The sequence below is a fragment of the Zalophus californianus genome, chromosome 7 (genome assembly GCF_009762305.2).
Source record: "Zalophus californianus isolate mZalCal1 chromosome 7, mZalCal1.pri.v2, whole genome shotgun sequence".
Taxonomy (NCBI): domain Eukaryota; kingdom Metazoa; phylum Chordata; class Mammalia; order Carnivora; family Otariidae; genus Zalophus; species Zalophus californianus.
Window position 1 is genome coordinate 103,131,453 of NC_045601.1, and position 24,679 is coordinate 103,156,131.

The 24,679-nt window shown below is 36.2% G+C and overlaps 1 protein-coding gene across 1 annotated transcript in view; it reads left to right on the top strand.

Moving 5' to 3' along the window:
- Nucleotides 1-24,679, top strand: part of PTCHD4 (patched domain containing 4) — a 184,471-nt gene that overhangs the window by 48,145 nt on the left and 111,647 nt on the right. The window contains exon 2 of the mRNA XM_027603550.1: nucleotides 1,062-1,542. Coding sequence (XP_027459351.1) covers nucleotides 1,062-1,542 — 481 coding nt within the window. The remainder of the gene's footprint in view (nucleotides 1-1,061; nucleotides 1,543-24,679) is intronic.

Consider the following 24,679-nt stretch of genomic DNA (forward strand, 5'->3'; position numbering starts at 1 on the left):
ACCTGCAGCACATTTTCAATGCTATGCCCTGTCTTGCAACCTGCTCTTGGGTTCAGTATCACATCTGACAAGCACTGCCGTGGAACAGTTGTGGCAAAAAGAAAATACACAAATTGTTGAAAATTTGGTGATGTCTGTCAGGGATTTCTTTCTGAGTCTTAAGGCACCACTGGTTGAGAATTCTGCTCTGAATTAAGCAACTCAGTGTCCACCTCATGTGTACCTTAAAGAGAAGTGATGGCTTTTCTTATAAATATCCTACTCATATGCCCTTGTCTGCTCTACGTCATGCAAAATTCTGAAATCAAAATGTCTTTTGACCACCCCATCTGAAATCTCATCAGTTTCATTTGGGGGATTTGTTCACTGTGTTCTGAGGGGGAAAGGTCAACCTATGACTGAGGCAGGTGTTTGGAGGGAATTTTGTAATGAGTGAACAGGTGCTCACATCATATTTAGAAAACCTTTCAACACTATTATATTAATTGTAAAAAAAATAGTATCTTCTATTTGTTCTGCAATATATAGTTGTACCCCCAGAGTATGGATGTTTGTGATGTTTGTGTGTGTTTGCATGTGTTGGTGTAGGTGTGTGTGTTAACCCTGAAAAGTTTAGTGTATCTTTATTAAATGAATTATTATTTCAATTTTTGAAATGTTGTTAACTCATGCCATGCTTCACTTTTGGCTGAAACTGAATCATCAAACTTGACCCTGCATATAGGAGTTATAATGACTGTTACAGAGGAAATGGTGGGAATGGGTTATGGATGGGATAGATCAAAATAATATTTATGTACATTTTCCTATGCATGTGGTGAGTCTTGTATAGCTTCATAATACTCTTTGAATCTTTCTATTCCTGATCATCTTGCATGGTATCCCATGACACTCCAAAAGGTTGAATATAAAATCCTCACATCCCCCTCCACCCACATCAGTTCCACAATTGCAAGATCCTACCTCTGCCTTTGTTGTGTTCCTTCATTTAGAGTAAGAATCTGTTGTTTGAAATGCGTATCCCTCTGGTAACTTTAGTCTCCCCTTTTTCTGTTTTCAAGGATGGGAGGAACAGTTTTATTGGACACCAACTGGGAGGGGTAGTGGAAGTGCCAAACAGCAAGGACCAGCGGGTCAAGTCAGCCAGAGCCATTCAAATCACCTACTACCTCCAGACCTATGGCTCTGCCACCCAAGACCTCATAGGGGAGAAGTGGGAGAATGAGTTCTGTAAGCTCATGAGGAAGCTCCAGGAGGAGCACCAGGACCTCCAACTCTACTCTTTAGCATCCTTTAGCCTCTGGAGAGACTTTCATAAGACCAGCATTCTGGCCAGGAGCAAGGTCCTGGTGAGCCTTGTGCTGATCCTGACCACAGCCACCCTCTCCAGCTCCATGAAGGACTGTTTACGAAGCAAGCCCTTCCTGGGCCTCCTGGGGGTGCTCACAGTGTGCATCTCCATTGTCACAGCAGCAGGGATCTTCTTCATCACTGATGGAAAGTACAACTCCACCCTGCTGGGGATCCCATTCTTCGCCATGGGTAACTATCCATCCTTGTGGTAATCGGATTCTTACCAATTTGGGGCAAGGTAGTACATTTCTTGAATTCTCAGGCAGAAATCTGTTTTAACTTTTCACTAATGTGTTTGTGTGATTATGTAAGATTTTACTTGGGGTGGTGTCCGTTTCACCTTATTGGGCCTTTTGGAAATTCTAGGCTGACCAAGTCATCTTCCCATTTATGTTGCAGAATTTAATGCTGTCAGATATTTTTAAATTACACTATATTGGAATTCTTTACTCTGCTTCTTCAAATATTGTAGGTCAGAGATTCTGGAGATCCAAAACTTACTTTGAACAAATTTTGTGGTTCAAATTCATGGACATCTTCAAGTTGATGATGGTGAAGAATGAATAGCATAGGATGAAAATTCGAAGAACCACTGATAAATTCTAATCTCAAAAAACTTCTTCATTAATCTTGGTTTATTAATTCATTTCAAAGTTTTTATAGAGAATGTACTCCATTTCCCCACCTCCCTATAAACTAAACCTTCCTGTTACCACTTAAAGTTGTATCCCCTAATTTATTTCATCTCTGATGAGAATAATTAATGAGCATATTCAGTCAAGATTATCCCTTCTTGTAAGTTTTCTCCCAGACATACATAAATGTCTAGAAAACGCTCTATGAGTGAGTGTGTGTGTGTGTGTGTGTGTGTGTGTGTGTGTGTGTGTGTGTGTGTATGTTCTTGCAAAAGAGAAGATCAAGTCTGGGAAGAAATGTGAGTGATAGCTCAGCAACAAGACTAATGGAATGTATCAGAAAAGCCATGATAATGGTGATATCTGTGGTTCTACAAAAGAGTCCTGTCAGATGTGATATAATTCCCTACTTGTAGTTATTTGAAGGATGAGCTGTAATAATGACCTGTAGATGATGAACTGACATGAGCAGGAGAGTCTTTAGCCATAAAGTTATTGCTTTTCACTCCCCATGCTAAAATCAGCTATAAATTACAGTTTTATTATTAAATAAAAAAGACATTAAATAAAAAAGATGTGGTCAGAAAGTCTTCTAGGTGATCCAGGCCCTTTTTGTTTTCACCTTAACAAACATCTTTGAGAACACTGCAAAATGGATTTATAGTGTAGGTTGCTGGAGTCCAAATCCTTTATCTGGAAACCCAAGTTCATTGTGGCCCTAGTGAGTTAGTTTATCTTGGTAAACCTCAAGTTCCTCTTGTATAAAATAAGGATAATAATTTTATCATTTTCAAAGAATTGTTTTTTGAATGTAGTAGAATATACCTAAAGCTTATATAGCATATAGTAAATGCTCTGTAAGTGTCATCAAGCTTTAAGTGCACTGGATTCAATGATAAATATGGAAACAGCTCTTGGCTTCAAGAAATTGAAAGTCTTCCTAGATTTTGCATATCACATTTAAAAGCATTTTCATCGTGTTAACAACAAGTGTTTTTCTTTTTCCCAAAGAACTATATTAAAATTTGTTTGTACCAGTGATGAGGATGAGTCTAGATTTGAACCATTTATACTTATGTTTTTTGAGATTAGTCTTTTGACTTGAAATAATAACATAAAATTCATAAGAATCGTTCACTGTGATTCACAAATGAAACATGGCTTGTTCAAAATGACTAGATACCTTAGAGCCTACTAGGGCTTTTTCTAAAACTGTGGCAATCTAATTGGGTAATGGAAAGACTTATCAGGAAAGTTCTATAATATAGAATTACATATTCTGAATAAATAAGGAGAACAATTGTCCTAGCGATCACTGAATTATAACGTAGACTCTACAAAATCAAAGAGGTATTTTTATTCCTTAAGTAAAAAATAACACTGAAAGCCATAACACTGAAGAAAATACCCAGACCCTGAAACACACATGTTTTTCACTTTTCTTCTGTCTCAGTGAACTTTAAGACCATAAATCAACCTGAACAGTGTAGGTGCAGACTCTAGGAAGCCTGGTGAATGGTTACAGTATTCTTAAAATTCAGTCCTAAAATATTCTGAAATAAACTTTTCTGGTATGGTCCAAAAACATAACAACAATAAACCTATCAATGTATACTTATTTAAGATATCTGGTCCATCAAGGAGGAGTTTCTTTGTTGTGCTTTGTTCTCTTTATAAAATGATCTGTAATAACAAAGATACCAAGATCGAGAATTAGTGAAATGAAAGGATTATCCCACAGGGCTAAGAAATCTGGGTTTTCATCCAACCTTTTCCCCTAACTCTGTATGTTTTATTGGGAAGTTATATATAGTCCCTTTGTCCCAGTTCTTTATATATTAAATGTAGGATTTGGACTTTTCAATCTTAAATTTTGAAGATTCTACAATATGATTTATTTCATTTTCAACTGCAGTTAGAATTTGATCATTTCTTTATAAAGTCATTTAAGGTATGTATTATCCCCCAACCTCTAATCTCCATTCTCCTTTGTTTATTTTTAGTGTGTGTGCATGTGCATGTGTGTGTGAGAGAGAGACAGATACAGGGAGAGGGGCTTTAGAATATAAAAATCACAACCTTGCATGCAGAGCAAAATGCTATGAAGGTGATGAGGTGGAAGATGATATTGAGCACCAGCAAGTTGAATTTGGCAGATATGCGTCTTCTAATGGTACACATGGCATTGGTTGAAAGTAGTCCTTTGATTGATTAGTTTACATGGTGTCAAAACTGCATAGTCTAAAGTTAGTTGGGTATAAGGGAAAGAAGCCCAACTCTTCTGGTAAACTTTTATTTCTATTCTTATCTTCCCACAAGGATTTATTTGAGGTTGTGCTCCAAGATTCAAACCAATTGTCTTCATCATAACCTATCCCCGAAGCTCAGTATGTCACTTATGTTCTGTTCTTCAAGCCATCTTATTTCTGACCACCTATCTTCCTTCTAAACTGCATCTGCTTGTTTTTTTTCTGAGTATTCACCTACTTAATATTCTGGCCATTCACCTGCTTAAAAACTTAATGACCATTTAAGAGGCACATATACTGTACCTTTATATCCTGCAGTTTTTTTAATTTTATTTTATTTTATTATGTTATGTTAGTCATCATACAGTACATCATTAGTTTTTTTTTTTTTTTTAATTTTTTTATTGTTATGTTAATCACCATATATTACATCATTAGTTTTTGGTGCAGTGTTCCATGATTCATTGTTTGTTCATAACACCCAGTGCTCCATGCAGAACGTGCCCTCCTCAATACCCATCACCAGGCTAACCCATCCCCCCACCTCCCTCCCCTCTAGAACCCTCAGTTTGTTTCCCAGAGTCCATAGTCTCTCATGGTTCGTCTCCCCCTCCGATTTCCACCCCCTTCATTTTTCCCTTCCTTCTCCTGATGTCCTCCATGCTGTTCCTCATGTTCCACAAATAAGTGAAACCATATGATAAATGACTTTCTCCGCTTGACTTATTTCACTTAGCATAATCTCCTCCAGTCCCATCCATGTTGATGTAAAAGTTAGGTATTCATCCTTTCTGATGGCTGAGTAATATTCCGTTGTATATATGGACCACATCTTCTTTATCCATTCGTCTGTTGAAGGGCATCTCGGCTCTTTCCACAGTTTGGCTATTGTGGACATTGCTGCTATGAACATTGGAGTGCATATGGCTCTTCTTTTCACTACATCTGTGTCTTTGGGGTAAATACCCAGGAGTGCAATTGCTGGGTCATCGAGTAGCTCTAGTTTTAATTTTTTGAGGCACCTCCACACTGTTTCCAAAGTGGCTGTACTTGCAACTTGCATTCCTACCAACAGTGTAAGAGGGTTCCCCTTTCTCCACAACCTCTCCAACATTTCTTGTTTCTTGCCTTGTCAATTTTTGCCATTCTAACTGGTGTAAGGTGGTATCTCAATGTGGTTTTGTTTTGAATTTCCCTGATGGCTAATAATGATGAACATTTTTTCATATGTCTGTTAGCCATTTGTATGTCTCCTTTTGAGAAGTGTCTGTTCATGTATCTTGCAGTTTTAAAACCTGTACTAATTTTATATTTTGTCCTGGTGTCCCCATAAGTAAATTTGTATCTTTCAAATTGTATGTTCCAGATTTAGGTTTGGAAAAGGAGATGATTATAAGCATAGGTGTTATCTCTGGAAAAGATCTGAGAGGGAAACCAGACTTCTAATATTAAAAAAAAAAAAAAACACCTAAAACAATCCCATTTAGCTCCAGCTTAGCATCTTTTCTCTATACAAACATAAACCGGTAACAGTGCCACTAATTTAATTTATAACTCTTTGTCAGCCTTTTTTTTTTCTACTTCATTTGCTTTGTGTGAATGTGTTTCCTCTTTCTGGAAGGAGAAATATGGGCTAATATTAAATATGGGCACCAACCTGTCCCCTACTGTGTCTTGCTGATCTTCTGTGGATAGTTGCCAAAGACATTGATAGCCTTGGTTCACTATTATTTTAGTCCATCTTAAGTTTGTTTTAATGCCAGGAGTCTTACTTTAGCCATTGGTGATTTTGACAAGAGCTGCTTTGGGGCAGTGCTGAGGATGATTTAAAGAAGTTCAATAGAGCTTGGAAAATAGGTAGTGAAGATGGTGAGTAAAAATAATGGACACGTGTACATGACTTGTTTTGTTCAGGTGAACCCAGCATTTCCAGATATGAGACTTTCGTCCATCATCTAAAACTGAGTTCCATGTTCATTTGTTTATTAATTCATTCAAATATTTATTGAGCACCTATATGTTCCAGGTATTTTGAATTCTAGAGTAAGAGGTATTGAACAGAACTGATCAAGCGATTGCCTGCATGGATCTTACACTGTAGGCCTGCAAAGGGGAGGCATCTGACAACAAATAAATAAGATAAGAGATAGAAACTACAAAAATAAGGCAGGATAAGGGATAAAGAACATAAGCGATAAGAGAAAAGACTTTCCAGAAAAAAATAAATAAACTGAAGTAGAGAGCTAAATGAAGTGAAGAAGTAGCCCTGTGGCAACCTGAGAAAAGAGTATCTCTGACAAACAGAATGTGCAAAGGTTTTTAGAATGACCTCTCTTGGTGAAATTGAGGAGGCACAATAAAAGGAGTGTGGCTGGAGCACAGTGGGCTACTGTCTGAGTATTACGAGATGGATGTAGGGAGATGGTAGAGAGCCAGGTCATGTAGGGCACTGAACTTACTACTTTTTTTTTTTTTTTAAGATTTTATTTGTTTATTTGAGAGAGAGAGTGGGGTGGGGAGTGCAGAGGGAGAGGGAGAGAATCTCAAGCAGATTCCACACTGAGCACAGAGCCCAAAGGGGCTCAATCCCATGACCCTGAGATCATGACCTGAGCTGAAATCAAGAGTCCAATGCTCAACCGACTGAGCACACAGGCACCCCAGAGAATTTAATACCTTAGATGGAAAGCTATCTGAAGCATTTGCGACAGGAGAGTGTGATCTGCCTTACATTTTATGTGTTTCTTTTTTTTAAGATTTTATTTATTTATTTGACAGAGAGAGAGACAGCAAGAGAGGGAACATAAGCAGGGGGAGCAGGAGAGGGAGAAGCATGGGAGCAGGGAGCCTGACTTGGGGATTGATCCCAGGACTCGGGGATTGATCCCAGGACTCTGGGATCATGACCTGAGTCGAAGGCAGATGCTTAACTGACTGAGACATCCAGGTGCCCCTGCCTTACTCTTTAAAGGCATCTTTGGCTACAACATGGAAATTAGTCTGCGATGGAGCAAGAATGGTTATAGGGAGACTATGTAAGAGGTTATTAAGAAAATCCATGGGCTATAATGGTGGTGACTTGAAATACCATGGGAGCAGAGACAGTGGTAAAAAGGGATTAGACTCAGGATATATATTTGAAAATAAAATTGACAGGATTTGCTGCAGGACCGGATATGGTATATAAGACAAAGAGGAGTTAAGAATGACCCCAAGCTTTGAGGACTAAATAACTAATAGAAAGCAGTTGCGATTTATTGTCATAGGGAGATCATGATAAGAATAAGTTGGAGAGGAAAATATCAAGAGTTTATTTTTCTACCTGGTAGGTTAGATATACCTATTAAGCATCCAAGTGAGAAAATGTGAGGTTAGCTATATAAGACAGTATGTAGATCAGGCTCAGAAGTAAAATCTGTAAGTTGGAGCTGGAAATATAAATTTTGGATTTATCATGGCATAGCTGATAATGAAAGCCATGGGAACTGATAAGATCAACTAGAAAGATAAATATAGATAGAAAAGAGAAGTCAGAGATCTGAGCCCTGGAGCATTCCAATGCTTAGAGATTGGGAAGATGAAGATGATCCAGAAAATGACATTAAGAAGGATGAAGCAGTGAGATAGTAGGGGAGTCAAAAGAGAATAGTGTCTCAGCAGCCAAGTAAAGAAGGCATTTCCTGAACAGCTAGAGATCAGCTGTTCCAAAAGCTTCTAAGCAGTTGTGTCCAATGAGAACTGAGAATTGGTTGTTTGATTTAGCAATCTGAAGGTCATTGGTGACTTTGACAAGAGTTGCTTTGGTGGAGTGCTGAGGGTAATTTAAAGAGGTTCAATAGAGCTTGGAGGATAAGAAATGAAGACAGTGAGTAATGATAATTTTTCCAAGGAGTTTTGCCTTACAGAGAAAGGCTTTGTATGCTAATTGGGATGCACAGCACAGAAAGCTTCATAGTAAAGCAGAGATAGGAAGAAATTGCAGAAACAATGTCATTGAGTAAGAGAGATGGGACTGGATTCAGAGCACAACCAGAGTCATTGACTTTATGTAAGAGCGTAGACAGCTCATCTACAATTAAGGAAAGAGAAGGCAAAGTGTATGGACAGATCCAGATAGACCGGTACATGTGGGGGTGGGAGCATGTGGAAATTCCCTTCTGGGGCTTCAACTTTGTCAGTAAAATATGAAACAAGTCATCAGCTGAGAATAAATTTGGGGAAGGAGGTGTTGATTTGAGGAAAGTGAAGAGAGTTTAAAAGAGTTACTTTGGAAACTGGAGAACAAATTGAAGAAGAAAAGTTAGGTGAACAGCTAGAAGCACAAGGACCCACTTGTAGTTTATGTTCATGAATTTAAAAAAGAAATCAATTCAGCATGGTTCCTGAGTCAGGGCCCCCACCCTACCGCAGCCATAGATAGCTGCCTGGGGGAAGAGTTGAGTAGTCATTGACATGAATTTAATTGGAAAAAAAAAAAACTCTCAGAAAAAAAAAGAGGGTTTATTGTGTGTGCAAAAGAATGACTATAGTGACAGATCATGAAAATTTTACTTCTTAGGGGCAGCTAAACCATGTTGCAGTAACAAATAATGCCTTATATCTAGTTGGATTAACATAACAAAGATTGATTTCTTGCTTACACCCGCAGTTTAGTGTGGGTCAGGAAGCTTTCCTTGGGAACTCTCTTCTAACAAAGATTCAGGGATCTAGGATGCCTCTGTGGTGCAACATCCTGTCTTCTCATAGTTTGTGGCCCCAGCTGTGTACACAGAAAAGTGAACAGTTAGAGAAAACACACCTACTTATAACTACCTTGTACTCAAAGTTATACAGTTACTTCTCATCATATTCTATTAGCCAGAACTACACATATGGCCATAAGCTAGCTCAAGGAAATACAGAAAATGTAGGAGAGTAAATGGATTATTTAATGGGTATCAACCGTCTCTCCCACATAAACTAAGCCAAACAAGAAAGGTAATGAGGATTTCTTCCCATTGTCATCATAGTGAAAAACTGATAAGGTCAAAATATTATGATTTTTTGTGAAATCAAAAAATTGCTTTAGGTTAAAGTCTATTCTGGTTATCTATTGCTGTATAACAAATACCACAAGACTTAATAGTGTAAAACAACTTTTTATTATATTATTATTATTTATTATTTATGTAACATTATTTTATTATGTTCATGGATTCTGTGGGTTAGTACTTTGGAAGGGCACAGTGAGGTCAGTCTTTCCCATCTCCACAATGTCTAGAGCCTCAGCTGAGGATAACTTGAATGTCCAAAGGCTGGAACAGCTGGGGCTAAAAACAGCCACTTCTAAGATGCTGTCTTTGCTCACATGGCTGGTACCAAGTCTGGGATTCCTGAAGGAGAATCTCAGCTGGGAATTTTGAGCATAGCATCTAAATGTGTCCTGTCCAGTATGGTGTTCTCAAGGCAGTCAGATTTCTTATGTGAAGACTCAGGGCTCCAAGAAAAAGTGTTGCAAGAGACCAAAGCAAAAATCACAGGGCTGAGCCTAGACACAGAAGTTGCATAGTTATCATATCAGCCATATTCTACTAACTGTGTGCCATTCACAAAGGCTACCCCAGATTCAAGAGCAAGGCAGTGGGACTCCACCTCTCGAGAGAGTGGCAGGGAGTTGAGAGAGAAGCAGAGTCACATTGCTGAAGAACATGTGGAATGGTTATGGTTCTGGCCATCTTTGGAAAATGCAATCTGCCACACGGTCATAATATGAGTGAGCTGCAAAGGAAAGAGGTGGAGTCTAGAGATGTTTGATGTAAAGGTTTTAAGAAGAGATTATTATTTATGAAAATGACTATGATTTGATCATTTTGAGCTGGGACACAAATGCAGAATTGAAGATATTATGAGCTCAAAGGACCAAGAGGCCTGTGGAATTTGAAGTCACGAAAAATTATGACAAGAGTTGTGATAGCCACTGACACACCGAGAGTTCCATGTTAAATCTTAGGAAATGAGAGAAATTGATCCTGAGGTCTGTAAATGAATACCAAAAAAAAAAAAAAAAAAGGAATAATTTGCATAGTACATGGCCTACATTCAAAGAAGTAGGTGTTTTTAAGGAAGACAAACAACATCTTTGACTTCTCATGGGGTATAGATAGCACCTATAAAACTTCCAGGCCCAGTAGCACAGGAGGAGTGGGAGAACAAAGTGGCCTACAATGGGAGGGCCAGGAAAGCAGTGTAATTAGGGGATGGCCAGCTTTTATTAGAGCAAGAAGCTAAAGATTATATTTGGGGAAGAGATTTTGGAGGTAGGGAATCTTGGTGATAACAGACTGAGTTCCAGAGGGCAGGGGGAAGATGGGAGGGATGAGAAAATGATCGGATCAGGGGACGTACATATCTGTATAGGAATGAGAGGCCCCAGCAAAGCCCAGGGAATCATGGGCCTTTGTGATTGCTCTGTGAGGGGAGGTATATGACTTGACAGCAGTACCAGTGGTCCCACCTGGCACAGTCATTCTGTTACCTTGGAAGTCAGATCATATCACTTACCTGCTCAAAATCCTTTAATAGCTTCCCATCTAAGCCAAATTTAATGGACACAAACATTCAGTGATCTCCAAAGACCCAACAAAGCTGGCATCTGCTACCCCTCTGACCTCAGGTTCAACCTCTCTATAACTGGAAAGCTCTTCCTCAGATACCTGTGGACTTGTTTCCTTACCTCCTGCAGGTTTTTATGCAAATGTCACCTTCTTCATGAGGACTCACCTGGCCACTCTGTCCCAAACCACAAGCACCTCACCGGTGTTTCCAGTCTCCCTCTCTGTTTCAGGTTGCTCCTTAGAGCTCATCATTATCTAATATACAATATAATATACTTTTGGACTTGTTCATTATCTGTCTCCCGGTAATGGAACGTAAGCCCCAAAAGAATGTAAACTTTCATTGTCCCATTTACTGCTTTTTTCCAACACTTAAAACACTACTTGGCCTAGGGTAGGCATTCAATAAACATATATGGAATTAAGGAATGAATAGTTTCTCAGTGTTTCTCAAATGGGTTATGATTTATTAGAATCACTAAATCAATTTAGTGTATCATGATCCACATTTATTTCACTTAAGGGGAAGAAAAGAGAATAGAAAGGAATAGGAAATATCAGAAGGTGTTGCACATAGCAAAGTGTTATTGCATCATATTTTGTTTCAGTTTAATATATATGTGTATAATAGATCACAATGTAAGGTGCTTTCCCTAATGTGTGCCGCAGTCAAAAATTTTAGAAAAACACTGTAGAAAATTTGTTGAACTAATGTCTTAAGTAGATCATGGTGATAGGTGGATTTATTGATGGGGAGCCAACTGGGAGAACTCATCAGAAGCATATGTAGCTGCTCCTCTGGGTTGGTTCTGCAGGAGACAGTATCAGGACTTAGGAAGGGGAGGATTTTGCCAGGGACTTAAGGTGTTACTTCCTGGGCAATGCTATTTCCCTAGAGAAGAACCAGCATAGTATTTAGCACACAATGGGCCCTCTAAGGACTTGATGGTTGGTTAAAGTTTTTTAATGATTACGTTATGGTATTGGAAATATTTCTCAGTAAGTTGGTTTTACCACAAGACCTGTTTTACATGGGTTTTTAAGTCATCAAAAGCCTTCCCAAAGTAACTCTTTTCTGGAAGAGACAGGACCTATTATTATGACATCAAGAATGTTCAATTGGAGCTATTTCTCAGCCACATTAATTGCAGCCACCCTGCTTTTGGTAATTAACGGTTACTTCCTTTGGGGAAAAGGTTGGCCAATGATGTAAAAATATCCCCATGCTTATGGCTTGGAGTCAGAAGACTTAGAGTCTAGTTCAGTCCCTGCCTCTTGTCTCCTAGGGGACTTCTCCCTGGGCCTCCCATGTTTTCTCTTTCATAAGATGAAGAAGTTGGACTGATTGGTCTTAACATCTCTTCCACTTTTATTCTTTAATTGATGAATCTTTTATTTGACACTTAGGGTAAATGTCATCTTATTTTCTGGATTTTGGGTTCATTGGGAGATAGAATGAGTCAGTGTCTATTCCAAAGTGCCCATAGAAAGCATTTTGCAAGCATTGAGTTATTGATGGCTTTTTAACTGTTAGAATTCATAGAGCAAGAAAAGTCTGAACTTTTGGTTGTTTTTAGCCTGGCTATTTTAATGTCCCTATTTTTTGTGTTATTCTTTAGTTCTAATTTTCTTACATTGATATCTCTTCTCCTTTTGTAGCTTTTAAAATGGACTTCCTGGGACAGAAGTTCCTAGTAAGTTAAGACATTGTCTCACTAATTGGTTTTTGTAGACCTTTTAAAGGAGGTGGGAAGGGAACAGATTTTGGCATAACAAGTAAGAAGTTGAATTTTATGCCAAGCATTTCAGGTAGCATTGAATAGTATGTACTTTTTATTGTACACACTGTCCAACATTAGTAGTAATTATATCCTGACTCCTTAAGATCCTTCACTTTCTTTGGAATCCACCTCCATCTGTCACACTTTTTAGTGCAAACAAGCTTCCTCCCGTGGTAGTTAGTGTTTTGGAATGAAGAAGAGTACTGTTATATAACACAATTTACTCAGGGTGAGAAGCATATGGACTCATTTTGGTGGTACTGTTTATCTTAAGGGTAGCTGATGCTACTTTAGACTTTTAAAATGAAAAGACTTGTAAATATGCCTCATGCTGCCTAATATCCTCTGTTCTTGCTTTTTACCTCTTGAATCAGATAGTGAATCAATCTTGAATATTTAAGCGGATAGGGAAATGTGAAAGACATCAATTTATTCAGCATATGGTGGAACTATTACTATGTCAGGTACTATCACTTCTCCAGCATGGACATCTAATCCTTCCTCAAATACATCTCCATCACAAGCCACTTGAGCTGTCCTCATTAATTGAAGTTAACTTGACGGTCATGTCAGAATGTTCCAAGAAAAAAATATTCCTGATGCCCGAAAGCCACAGTTAGCAACCAGATTCGGGTTTTTCTGCAATGCTGCATCAAGGTAAATGCTGTAATTTAAACTAGAAACTTTAAAAAATTAAAATAAATGAATAAACTAGAAACTTGAACGGTGAAAATACATTCAGGCTTATGCCATAACTTTTCTGAGGAAAAATAAAGTCCCATCCAGAAAAAAAAAATCATTTAAAAGTTGGACACTTACTTTCTAGATTCAATTATTTTCAAGCCGATATTTTCATACCCAATCACCTAAAAAAAGGACAATTAGCAGAGAAAAGTGAGAAAATTCTTCTGTTGATTTGAGTATGCTGGTGGCAAGCCTTTGGCTTCTAAGAATTGAAGAATCCCTGTGTACTGATTCCCACCTGCCTTCCTGGAACAATGTGGTTTATGTATGCATCAAATATGTGTCTTTTTGGTTGATTTCTTTTGTAATGATAGAACAATGCCTTCATCCAGACCCAGGCAAAACTATTATTCAAGCTTCAGTTTACAAATCCCACTGTGCACCCTTAGAGAAATTATAATCCTGAGTTTAAATTTAATATAAAGAAGATGTTGCTATTTCTCCTGCTTCCTCACATTGGCTTGGCCTAAATAGAATAAGACTGTCCTGACCAGTGATATTTTTAGTGACTGTTTACACAGAGTGGAACATCCTAATTAAATATTGTATTTCATAATATAAATCAGTAAAGTATTAGTTAAGAATATTTCCTTTTTGTATATTTGAGATATATTTGTATTTGAGATGACATAATAAAAAGCATGGAATATAACCATAATAGCCAATGATACACACCAAATAATGAAGAAAAGGAGATAATTTTATCAGAAGGAAGAGGATGTTAGAATAGGTTTGTCAATGTTAAAAGCAAAAACTGCCATTTATTTTACCAGCAAAAGATGGGTTTATTTAGGGGAAAAAAAAGAAAATTTTAATCCTGGGCAAACAACCTGTGGCAAAACTGTAGGCAAGTCCTGGAAACAAAGGAAAGGTACACTTTTTAAGGAGAAAAGTGTAAGTTGGAAAGGCTGTTATAAATTAAATGTCTGTTGGAGTAAACTAGAAGTTGGAAGCATGGTGACTTTTCACTGGCTGAACCATGGGGAGGGGCAGATGAAAGCATTTCTTTCTTTAGCAGGCATAATAAAGTAGTATCCAGGTGCAAGGTCAAGTCCACCTCTTTCTGATGGGTCTGCAATTGACTAAGAGCAGTAAGGTATGAGAGCTCTCCTTGCCAAAACCTCCCGACTCCATATTAGTGAGGTTTGCCGTTACCAATTTTCACAAGTTAAGCTACTACTTAGCAGAAAAAAAAAGGAAGCAGGTGAGTTAGATGGCTCATTTCACTGAATTAAAACCAATTGAGATCACACATACACAGAGAGACCACTAAAAGTCACCTAACTTGTAGATTTTTGGGTGAAACTGTGATGACTCTAACGAGGACTCATTATAATACTTAACAGAAATTAACGGATTCACTCTATAATTCTGTCACCTTGCCCTTGCTTTCTTGTGCCTTGGTCAAGGGTCAGAGCAACTTTATATACTTTACCGTGTTGGCACGACATTTCAGAAATAATAAGTGCTCAATAATTATTTCTTGAAAGAATGATTTGTAATCCTCTAGCTCATAGCAAGGATAAAGGTTAACTTTTTAGAAATGGATATAAATCTGTGCATGAAATTGTATGTGTTCTTTTAAAATTGGGGGAATAATGATTTTTAAACAAAGCAATTGAAAATGGTTATGTAATGAAGGGATTTGGGATTTCCAAATATAAAAGTTTAGTCTAAATGTTGTATTATTTGTTTGGTGCTTCATGCAACTTAAAAGTATTCCCATGGCCTTTTTATCGTGAGATTGGCTTCTTTATTTTCCCAGAGATACATGGGCAGCTGTTTCTATTAAATAAGGAAATAAAATCACCAGAACTGTTCTCAAGTCTGTTAGAAATCCAAGATCAGAGCCTGTATTACTTAATTTTTTCTCCCAGATTCCTTGACTCTGTTGAATATTCTCAAACTGAGACTCCTTGGGATGTGTGAGGACTATGGACCTTGGAAAGAACTGAGCCAGCAAAATTCCTGGCTATTGCTTCCTGCTTCTGACCATGCACTTCACTCTGATTTTTTTTTTTTTACATGACAAGTTACCATAAAGATTCAGTTTGAGGAGAAACTTCTGTGGATTAAAAAACAAACAAGCAAATGTTTGAAAACTGCCAGTTCACTACCGTTCCATAGTGCCTCCTTCATAACATAATGGAAGGCAGAAACTAAACTTGAGATGAACTAAATTTATTTTGCAGCCTGGGTGGCTTTGCTTTGATCAACTGTTATATCCACATATTTCTTGTAGTTATCTTATTGAAGTATTTCTAGAAGTGTGGTTTCTTCTTAAGACTTTAACTTTCTCTCCTGTAGACAGCTTAACCTATTTTTAAGATTCAGAAAATCCAAAGGGATGGAGGCAATGAGGTTGTATGGTTGCCAGAGGAAACTGAGTGAGACTGCCAAGAAACTCCAAAGGGTAGAATTATTTATAATTTTACTGTATTCCAGGGTTAGAATTTCTGTCTTATAGGTCAATAAATTGTATTGCAAAGGCACAGTGGGAAAACTAGACTCTCAATGAAGGAATCCCATTAACTAAGTTGACAAGAGATAATATTAGCCAAAATCTCTGTTCTGGTAACCTTTCCAAAAAATGGTCTACATATATTCCCTTACAAGGTTTCCTTTTCTCAAGATATATAAAAAAAGGCCAATTCTTACTCAGAAGGCTTTGTGATGAACATAAATTAAAACACAACGATATCTGATGAATTTGAATGCTGCCAAACTGCCCACCCATGCCTTCAAGATTTGGTGTCATTCTTCCCTGGAAAGTTTTGTGTACACAGTACAGATACTCACATTGTTAGACCTTATCATTCTATATTGGCTACCTCCTTTGTTTGATAAGCTTTATCTCTATGATGACTCTATCACTGAATATGATAGTAAATGAATTAAGTAACTAGTGTTTCTGTTGAGACTAGAAATAATCTGTGGATTGTTTATTGATCTGATGAGTTTAGTCCTCAGAGAGTCACCATCTTTTTATGTTTTCCAAGTGTTTGAGGTTCATCCTTTCCGTTCCCCGTGTGAACTTTATATGATATTTTTCTCTTGGGTTGTGTTACTTAGTCCAGCCTATTTATCCCTTTGCCCATTCTGCTAATTCTTTCTAATCCCATCCTGAAAGATGAAAACCTGAAAGCAGTAGCACATTATGTGAGAATTCCTATATTCACCCGTCCTACCCAAACACCATTACCAACGTACCATCTACTTTGCTCAGCAGTGCTGCGTTTCTATAGCAGTCTGGCCAAGGAAGAGATGTCTGTCAAAGGAAACCCATGGGCTTAGTTTCTATAAGCTTCTAATTATCTCCTTCACATTGTTTGCTCTGACCAAAACCAAACTGCTGTATGTCTAAACCCAAAAGCCGTTTCTTGTCTCATGTTGTTCCTTTTTCCAGAAATTTCCTTGTATATCTCCCTTGTTCTGATTCTCGAAGCTTAAATGTCTCTTGCTCTATGGCATTTTTTACTGACTTTAAACCCAAGAATGACTGGTTTCCTTTTTTGCCTTCTCTGTACCCTTGTTTATATGCCTATCTTCAATTCTATACTAGGCTACAAAGCCTTCATTAGAAAGGATCAACTTACTGTTTTTGTATCCTCAGCAACCAGCAGTGGGCCTAGCACAACGTAGGAAGTAATTTAAAATTATTTTCAGACTGACTGAATGAAAGCTAGCTCTGCCATATTGACCCACTGTACGTAACTGGCCATTGCCCTGGGTTCCTCGCATAGCACTTGTTCTGGTTACTCCGGTTTGCCCCCACCCATTTCATCATCACCAACACATTTTCTTCTCTATCCTTCCCTTCTCTGATCTTTGCTATAGAAGGCTGACTCCTATGGACTGCTGCACCAAGGTTCCCTTGTCCTCTGGCTTTGCACTGAGTTTGGCCAATAAGAGACATGACCAGGAGATAGTAGGGCAGAAAAAGAAAGGTCAATGTCTTTCTTTCCTGCTCCTTCCCTCTCCACTTTGGCACTATTTTTTCTGACAACTTTACCCTCTGCCAGGCAGTCACTCCCTATCTACAACTGTTACTGGACGTTGGTAATACTATTTCCTCCCTTTATTCCTTTAGACTTTAAAGTGGTAACTTTCAAGAGCTTCCTGGTCTTGATTGTCTCTAGATACCTCAACATCCCTTGTTTTTGGCTTTGCCCGTATGTTAGTAAGTCTCTCAATTAAGGTCTTTATATTTCTACCACCTGAGGGATTTCTACATCCTTCCAAGCCTCTCAGTCTCTTGCTAGATACCGTACAGCCACCCAGTATCTTGCGGGATCTGAAGTCCTGCCCTGAAGTCCACCTGCCTGCCTTAATTTGCTGCCTAACTCTTGCTAACCAACCTTCTTCAAGAGCACTGGATCCTATTCTCTACCAACCAACTCCTGGCCATCAGTGGACCTAGGAGCAGTCTGCATCTCCCACCTGAACTTGATTATCAGTGACATCAGCTGCTATATTTGGCTGGCCATTCTGGACATCTTAAATTCACCATATCCTTGGGACATTGGGCATTGTATTTCTATTTAGAGGCCAGTCTTGTGTAAGGATTCATTTCCCTTACTTTTGTAATTCCTGTATATTCCTATAATTCTTTACTTTCTCCAACAGGTTGAAGTCTTGAGGCATACAAGCTTCCTAAGCAGATTTATTTTTGTATCCTATATGGCTATTTTGATATGTCTCCTTTGAAAAAGACCCTAAAGAAGAATTTTCAAATGTACATGGTTTTACCATCACGCTTGGTAAAACTTGGGGCTGGCATTAATAGAGGCTATGCCCTCCATGAAGCAAGAATCAGAAATTATTTCACTGGAGAATTCCGTATCAACATAATCATTTTTAGGTCACAGTGGCTATTTTTTTCCTTGTACCTACTTTAAGCTAAAAGTAGTTTGATATAAAATTGTTGCCTTACAGTCAGATTTTCCAAATATATATAAAAAGAGGCTTTCTGTCCTTGTTTTGTGCCATGGTGCTTGTGCTTTTGCAACTGAAAATAGCATTGGCGCTCTTTCCTGGCACATTACCCTGCAAGCTTCCATCTAATTTGCTGTCCATATTCACCCTGAAGTCCTTTTAAGCATTGCTGCTTTCCAAGTATTTCCTTCTCATTGAGTATCTATGTCTCACTTTCCACAAAGCTATTCTTTTTCCATTTTCAAGGTTGACACATATCCTTCTACCAACCTCTCTTCTCTCTTTGAAAACCCTATTTTATATTCCTAAGTGGTAGAGAGTTTTCCTATTCATTTTTTCCTTATTTCCAAAACAGTGTATATTATAGGAAAACAGTGAAAGAGAAAGTAGAAAACCACCATCCAGAGATAACTGATAAAAATTTCAAGTATATCTTTTGACTGTATCTCTGTATCTATAGATAGATAAATATGTAGATCTTTACAACAAAACAAATGCAGTCTGCTTTTTCAGTTAATAAATCAAGAATTTCCATACATGCAGAAACTGTATAAAACCTGTATGTATACTATTTTTACTAATAGGTATATGTTAACACTGGTGTGACTACTGCTCAGATTAAGAAATAGAACATCACCAGCATTCCTAAAGCCTCTTCAGTTTCTTTTTCTAGTCACCTACCTGCCTTCTTATAACCGTTATCCCGACTTTTAAGGTAATGAGCTCTTAGCTTTTCTTTATAGTTTCACCCATGTTATAATGTGCGTACAAGTATATATTATTATATTTTCTTGGTGAATTAAATATTTTATCAATATAAACTGATTTTCCATCTCTAGAAATGGTTTTTGCTTTAAAATCTATTTTCTGATATTAATATAGCTCATCAGAATCTTTTGCTCATATTAAGTATGTTTTTCTATTCTTTTAGGATCAACATTTTTGTTTTTTCAGATTTCCATATATGTCTTATAAATTGCAGATCATTAAATGTGGAGATTCTTCCAGCCTAATGGTTTTTGTCTTTTAGCTGAAGAACTTAGTCCCTTCAGGCCCTTTAATACAATTTGAGATGTCTTCAGATTTAAATCTACCATTTTATTTTGTGCTTTCTATTTGTTTTATATGTCCCATATATTTCTATTGATATATATTTTACTCTCTTTTAAACCATCTTTTGAATTGAATTAGTATATTTTATTATTTCATTTTTTTTCTGTTTGCAACTTTGAAAGTTAAATGTATATTTCCAATTTTGTGACTCCTCTAGAAATTACAGTATTCATACTTAACAAAATCTAAAATTTACCAAAACCAGGGCACCTGGGTGGCTCAGATGGTTAAATGTCTGCCTTTGGCTCAGGTCATGATCCCAGGGTCCTTGGATCGAGCCCCATATCAGGCTCCCTGCTCCACGGGAAGCCTGCTTCTCCCTCTCCCACTCCCCCCTGCTTGTGTTCCCTCTCTCGCTGTCTCTCTCTGTCAAATAAATATAAAATCTTTAAAAAAAAAAAAAAGACAGCTAAAAGCAGCACATATAAATCCTTATCAAAAGCCTCTGAACTCGAATGCCTCATAGAAAGGCTGTTTACACTTGTATATGCAATAGACAGAGGACAATAGAGAATGGTGAGGATTTGTCATTAGAGGATAAATACACTACCAAAAAACATTGAAATTTAATGTTTAAAAATGCATTACCCATGTAAGACACTTCTGCAAGCCAAATTATGTGGTCAGAGAGCCAGGAAAATAAACAAAGGAGTTTGAATAATAATTAAAATGTATTCAGCACTTAGAAGTCCTAATGATAATAATTTACAGGTATTAATTTACTTAATATTCAAAATAATCTGTTAAAGGAACTTTTTTTATAAATCAGAACAATGAGACAGAATTTTAATAATTGGTCAAAGGTCCTATCAGATAGTATGTGATGGTGCTAGAGCACAAGCACAGGAGCTCTGATTCACCTAACCTCTCCACCACTAAGCATATTGCCTCTCCATGTCTTTATTGGTAGCTAACTATTAGACTAATTAAAGTTTTATAAATAAAACTAACACTGTACCAGATTCTCTCAAAACTCAGATATATTTCTCACCCGATAAAAGGAAAAATATATATAATATTATATGATATTAATATATTAATTATATACACATACATATATAAATTACCCAGTTCAATATAGATTGAAATTTACCATGAGGCATGACTGATTTGGCCTCTGATCAGAAATAATTTAGATACTGAAAAACCAAACAAGCTAAAAAAGCAAACAAAATTTGAAAAAGAAAAATTCACCTCAATATAAAATAAAATCACCACAGGCTATTTTCACAATGTGGACTCCATGGATATCGCTAAAAATATCAATGTATTGGAATGAAAATCTTTGAAATGTTAAGCTTTCTATGCCTGAAATGAACAATGAAAAATAGAGCACAGCAATAAAAAGTTATCTGAATATGGATATATGATATAAATAGCAATTGAATCAGCATGAATTTTATTTAATTAAAACTAATTTTTTTCACTCTCCATTAAATAAAGGATTTCTTCTAAGACAAGAAAGTTGAGTGGGAATAATTATATAATAAACTATTCTTCCTCTATTTTTACATATTTCTAACTATAATGCTAAAAATATTTTGACTACATAAGTGGTTTTCATACAGTGTCTTGTTATCTATGCATTTCCTTTGTTACTGAAAATCATTTTATTACTATCCAAAAATATTAGACCATTCTAGCTAGTTACTTCATAAAATTCCATGTGTCCTGATGTCCGTCCTTGTCCATTTATAGGTTTTTAACACGTTCTTTATTTTATGCTGTGAGGCCTTTTGCAATTTTTATTTAAGGTGTAAAGAGCCAATCCTATCAGCATAATAATTTTTTTAACTATGTCACTTTGAAGAAGCAGTAAAAATGGGAGCTATACATAAAGAAGGCAGGAGTCAATAAGAAGGTTCTGAGAATAATTCCAAAGAGTCACATGAAAAGATATATTATGTTTTATGAATAAAAATCAGTTTGCATAAAGAAATGAAAAGGTACTGAAATGGTCACAATTTTATTTGAAATTCCCATGTTACACATTTAACTGCAAAGAATTGAGTTAACCCTATCCTCCTATTAAAGTCATAGGGAAAATTGAACATAAGAGAAGATATGAAAATTTGTCTTAAGTCACAAGCTTACAGAAAATTCTGATTTATAAATTATGCAATTGTTTTCCCTACCTTTGAAATTTCTCCAACTTAAGTTATGTTACACATCTATTTTATTTTAGATCATAGTTACAATTTTGACAAGTTGCCTTTGCATTAAATTCCTTGCTAAATCATACTGGTAATTTATTAACATTTATTTTCCTTTCTGATGCATAATCATTAGCAAATATCTTCTAAAACCATACCCTTATGTATACTTTCTTCAAGTATTTATTGTTCTGCACTGAACCTTTATATAAAATAAAAACTTTCCTATCTAAAAGAATCATTTTTAGTGTGATCACACTTAAATCAATGTATTTAAGATTTAATTTAATATATGACAAAGTAGAGAATCCTTGAATTTTTTTGTAGTCATCATTAATTATGAAATAAATAGTAATTATCAATATCTAAGTATATTTATTTAGAAACATTACTAATGTAAATATATTTCTATATTATCTATATATTTCTATAGTATATCTAAATTGTCAATAAAACTACTGACAATTTATAGCATTATTCATTTCTAGAATAGATATCTAGATAGCACTATTCATATCCAGAAATAATAAATCCTATCATTCCTATTTGAATATATCATAATACAAGGTGAAGGAAATAGGTCATTCTTTTTGTTTAAATCTTACATATGTGGGACTGTCATGAATTTACATAAGAATTGTGTTAAAATGTCATTTGGCTTACTGCCAAATGTTTAATATTTATGATTCATAATATTTTGTAAAGGCAAAACTGGAATTCTCTCATTTTCTTAAATTCTAAGATTAGAATGACAAATTAGCCTAGATTACAGTAATATTTCGAGTTTTTGTTTTAAATGAACTTCATAAGTCTTTAAACTATTGGCATAGTTTGCTGAGTTTCTTGGTAATTTACTATCTTCTTTGTTTTTCCTCAATATGTTAAGGTATCTTTAGACATTTACCACAATTGTATCATAAAGACTGAGTTTTGTCATACGGTTGCACCATAAAAAACTAAACTTGGAAATCTGTTATTTGCCATTCGAATTTGGATATATCAAATGTGCCTCCCTAGATAGAAAAAATATATTTTTTTCACAACTGCGTTAATGTCCTGCTTTTAAATTGCTCCCAGAATTTCTGTATAACTATAGAAAAAACTAAATATTTATGCCACTGAAAACTAAAACATTCACTACTCAGATCCAGAAGCACTTTTGAATCATGAATAATTCCAACATTGGCATTACAAGGCATCATTAAAACTTTCTTTAATCATATTCTTTTAAATACTGAAAACTCTTTTTTCTGCTGTGGAACCAAATAAAAGCAAAAAAAAAAACCTCACAAACTTTTGTACCCAAACAACTTTCTTCCCTTCCTCTATTTCACCAGGAACATAGTTTTATTGTCTTTCTTTTATCAGTTATTTGGCATTTTGATGTCTACTTTTTTATTTTACCTTAACTTTCAGAAATATGAAATCCATATAAGTAATCTTTCAAATGTATCTATATTTAATTGAACATATTTAATTGTTATATTAATTTAATTAAATTACATTTAATTAATTTCTTTTTTAAATTTTTATTTTATTTTTAAATTTTTATTTATTTATTTTGATTTTATTTAAATTCCATTTAATTAACATATACTGTATTATTAGGTTCAGAGAAAGAATTTAGTGACTCATTAGTTGCATATAACACCTGGTGCTCTTCACTTCAAGTGCCTTCCTTAATGCCTATCACCCAGTTACCCCATCAACCCCACCCACCTCCCCTCCAGCAATCCTCAGTTTGTTGCCTATAGTTAAGACTCTCTTATGGTTTGTGTCCCTCTCTGCTTTCATCTTATTTTATTTTTCCTTCCCTTCCCCCATGTTCATCTGTTTTGTTTCTTAAATTCTACTTACAAGTAAAATCATATGATATTTTTCTTTCTCTGACTTGTTTCACTTAACATAATACCTTCTAGTTCTATCCATGTCATCGCAAATGGCAAGATTTCATTCTTTTTGATGGCTGAGTATTATTCCATTTTATATATATATATATATATATATATATATATATATATATATATTCCACATCTCCTTTATCTATTCATTTGTTGATGGACATCTGGGCTCTTTCCATATTTTGGTTATTGTAAACATTGCTACTATAAACATTGAGGGGACATGTGCCCCTTTGAATCACTATGTTTGTATCCTTTGGATAAATACCTAGTAGTGCAATTGCTGGGTCATAGGGTAGTTCTATTTTTAGCTTTTTGAGGAACCTTCATACTGTTTTCCAGAGTGGCTGCACCAGTTTGCATTACCATCAACAGTGTAAGAGGGTTCCCCTTTCTTCACATCCTCACCAACATCTGTTTTTATTCCTGAGTTGTTAATTTTAGCCATTCTGACCAGTGTGAGGTGATATCTTATTGTGATTTTGATTTGTATTTCCCTGATGCCGAGTGATGTTGAGCATATTTATTTAATTAAATTACATTTAATTAATTCCTCAATTTTCAGGTCATTAAGGGCTCATTTACTCTCTGTTTTTCCATGTATATAGTATATAGTATTTTATAATCTTTTTTTTAATTACTTATTTATCTTGATGTACCTTGGATGCCCTCAAAGATAATATAATCTTGCTTGGAATTTGGCTTATACTGCATTCATGAATTAATTCATGATTACCTTCAATTTTTATTGAGCACTTATTATGGGGAAAAAAGAAGTAGTCCAGACTGATGTGATCCCTTTCTTCATGGACATTAAGTTCTAATTTTTTTTTTAGATTTTTTTTATTGATTTTTATTTATTTATTTAACAGAGAGATAGAAAGAGAGCACAAGTAGGCAGAGTAGCAGGCAGAGGGAGAGGGAGAGGCAGGCTCTCCGCCGAGCAGGGAGCCTGATGTGGGCTCGATCCCAGGACCCCGGGATCATGACCCGAGCTGAAGGCAGCAGCTTAACCGACAGAGCCACCCAGGCGCCCCTAAGTTCTAATTTTTATACATATGAAGAAATAAGGACTGCTTTAGGATATGATCGAAGATATTTTGCAGAGATAAAGCACTAAGCACCATGCTAAGTGAAATAAGTCAATCAGAGAAAGACAATTATCATATGATCTCACTCATATGTGGAATTTAAGAAACAAAACAGAGGATCATAGGGGAAG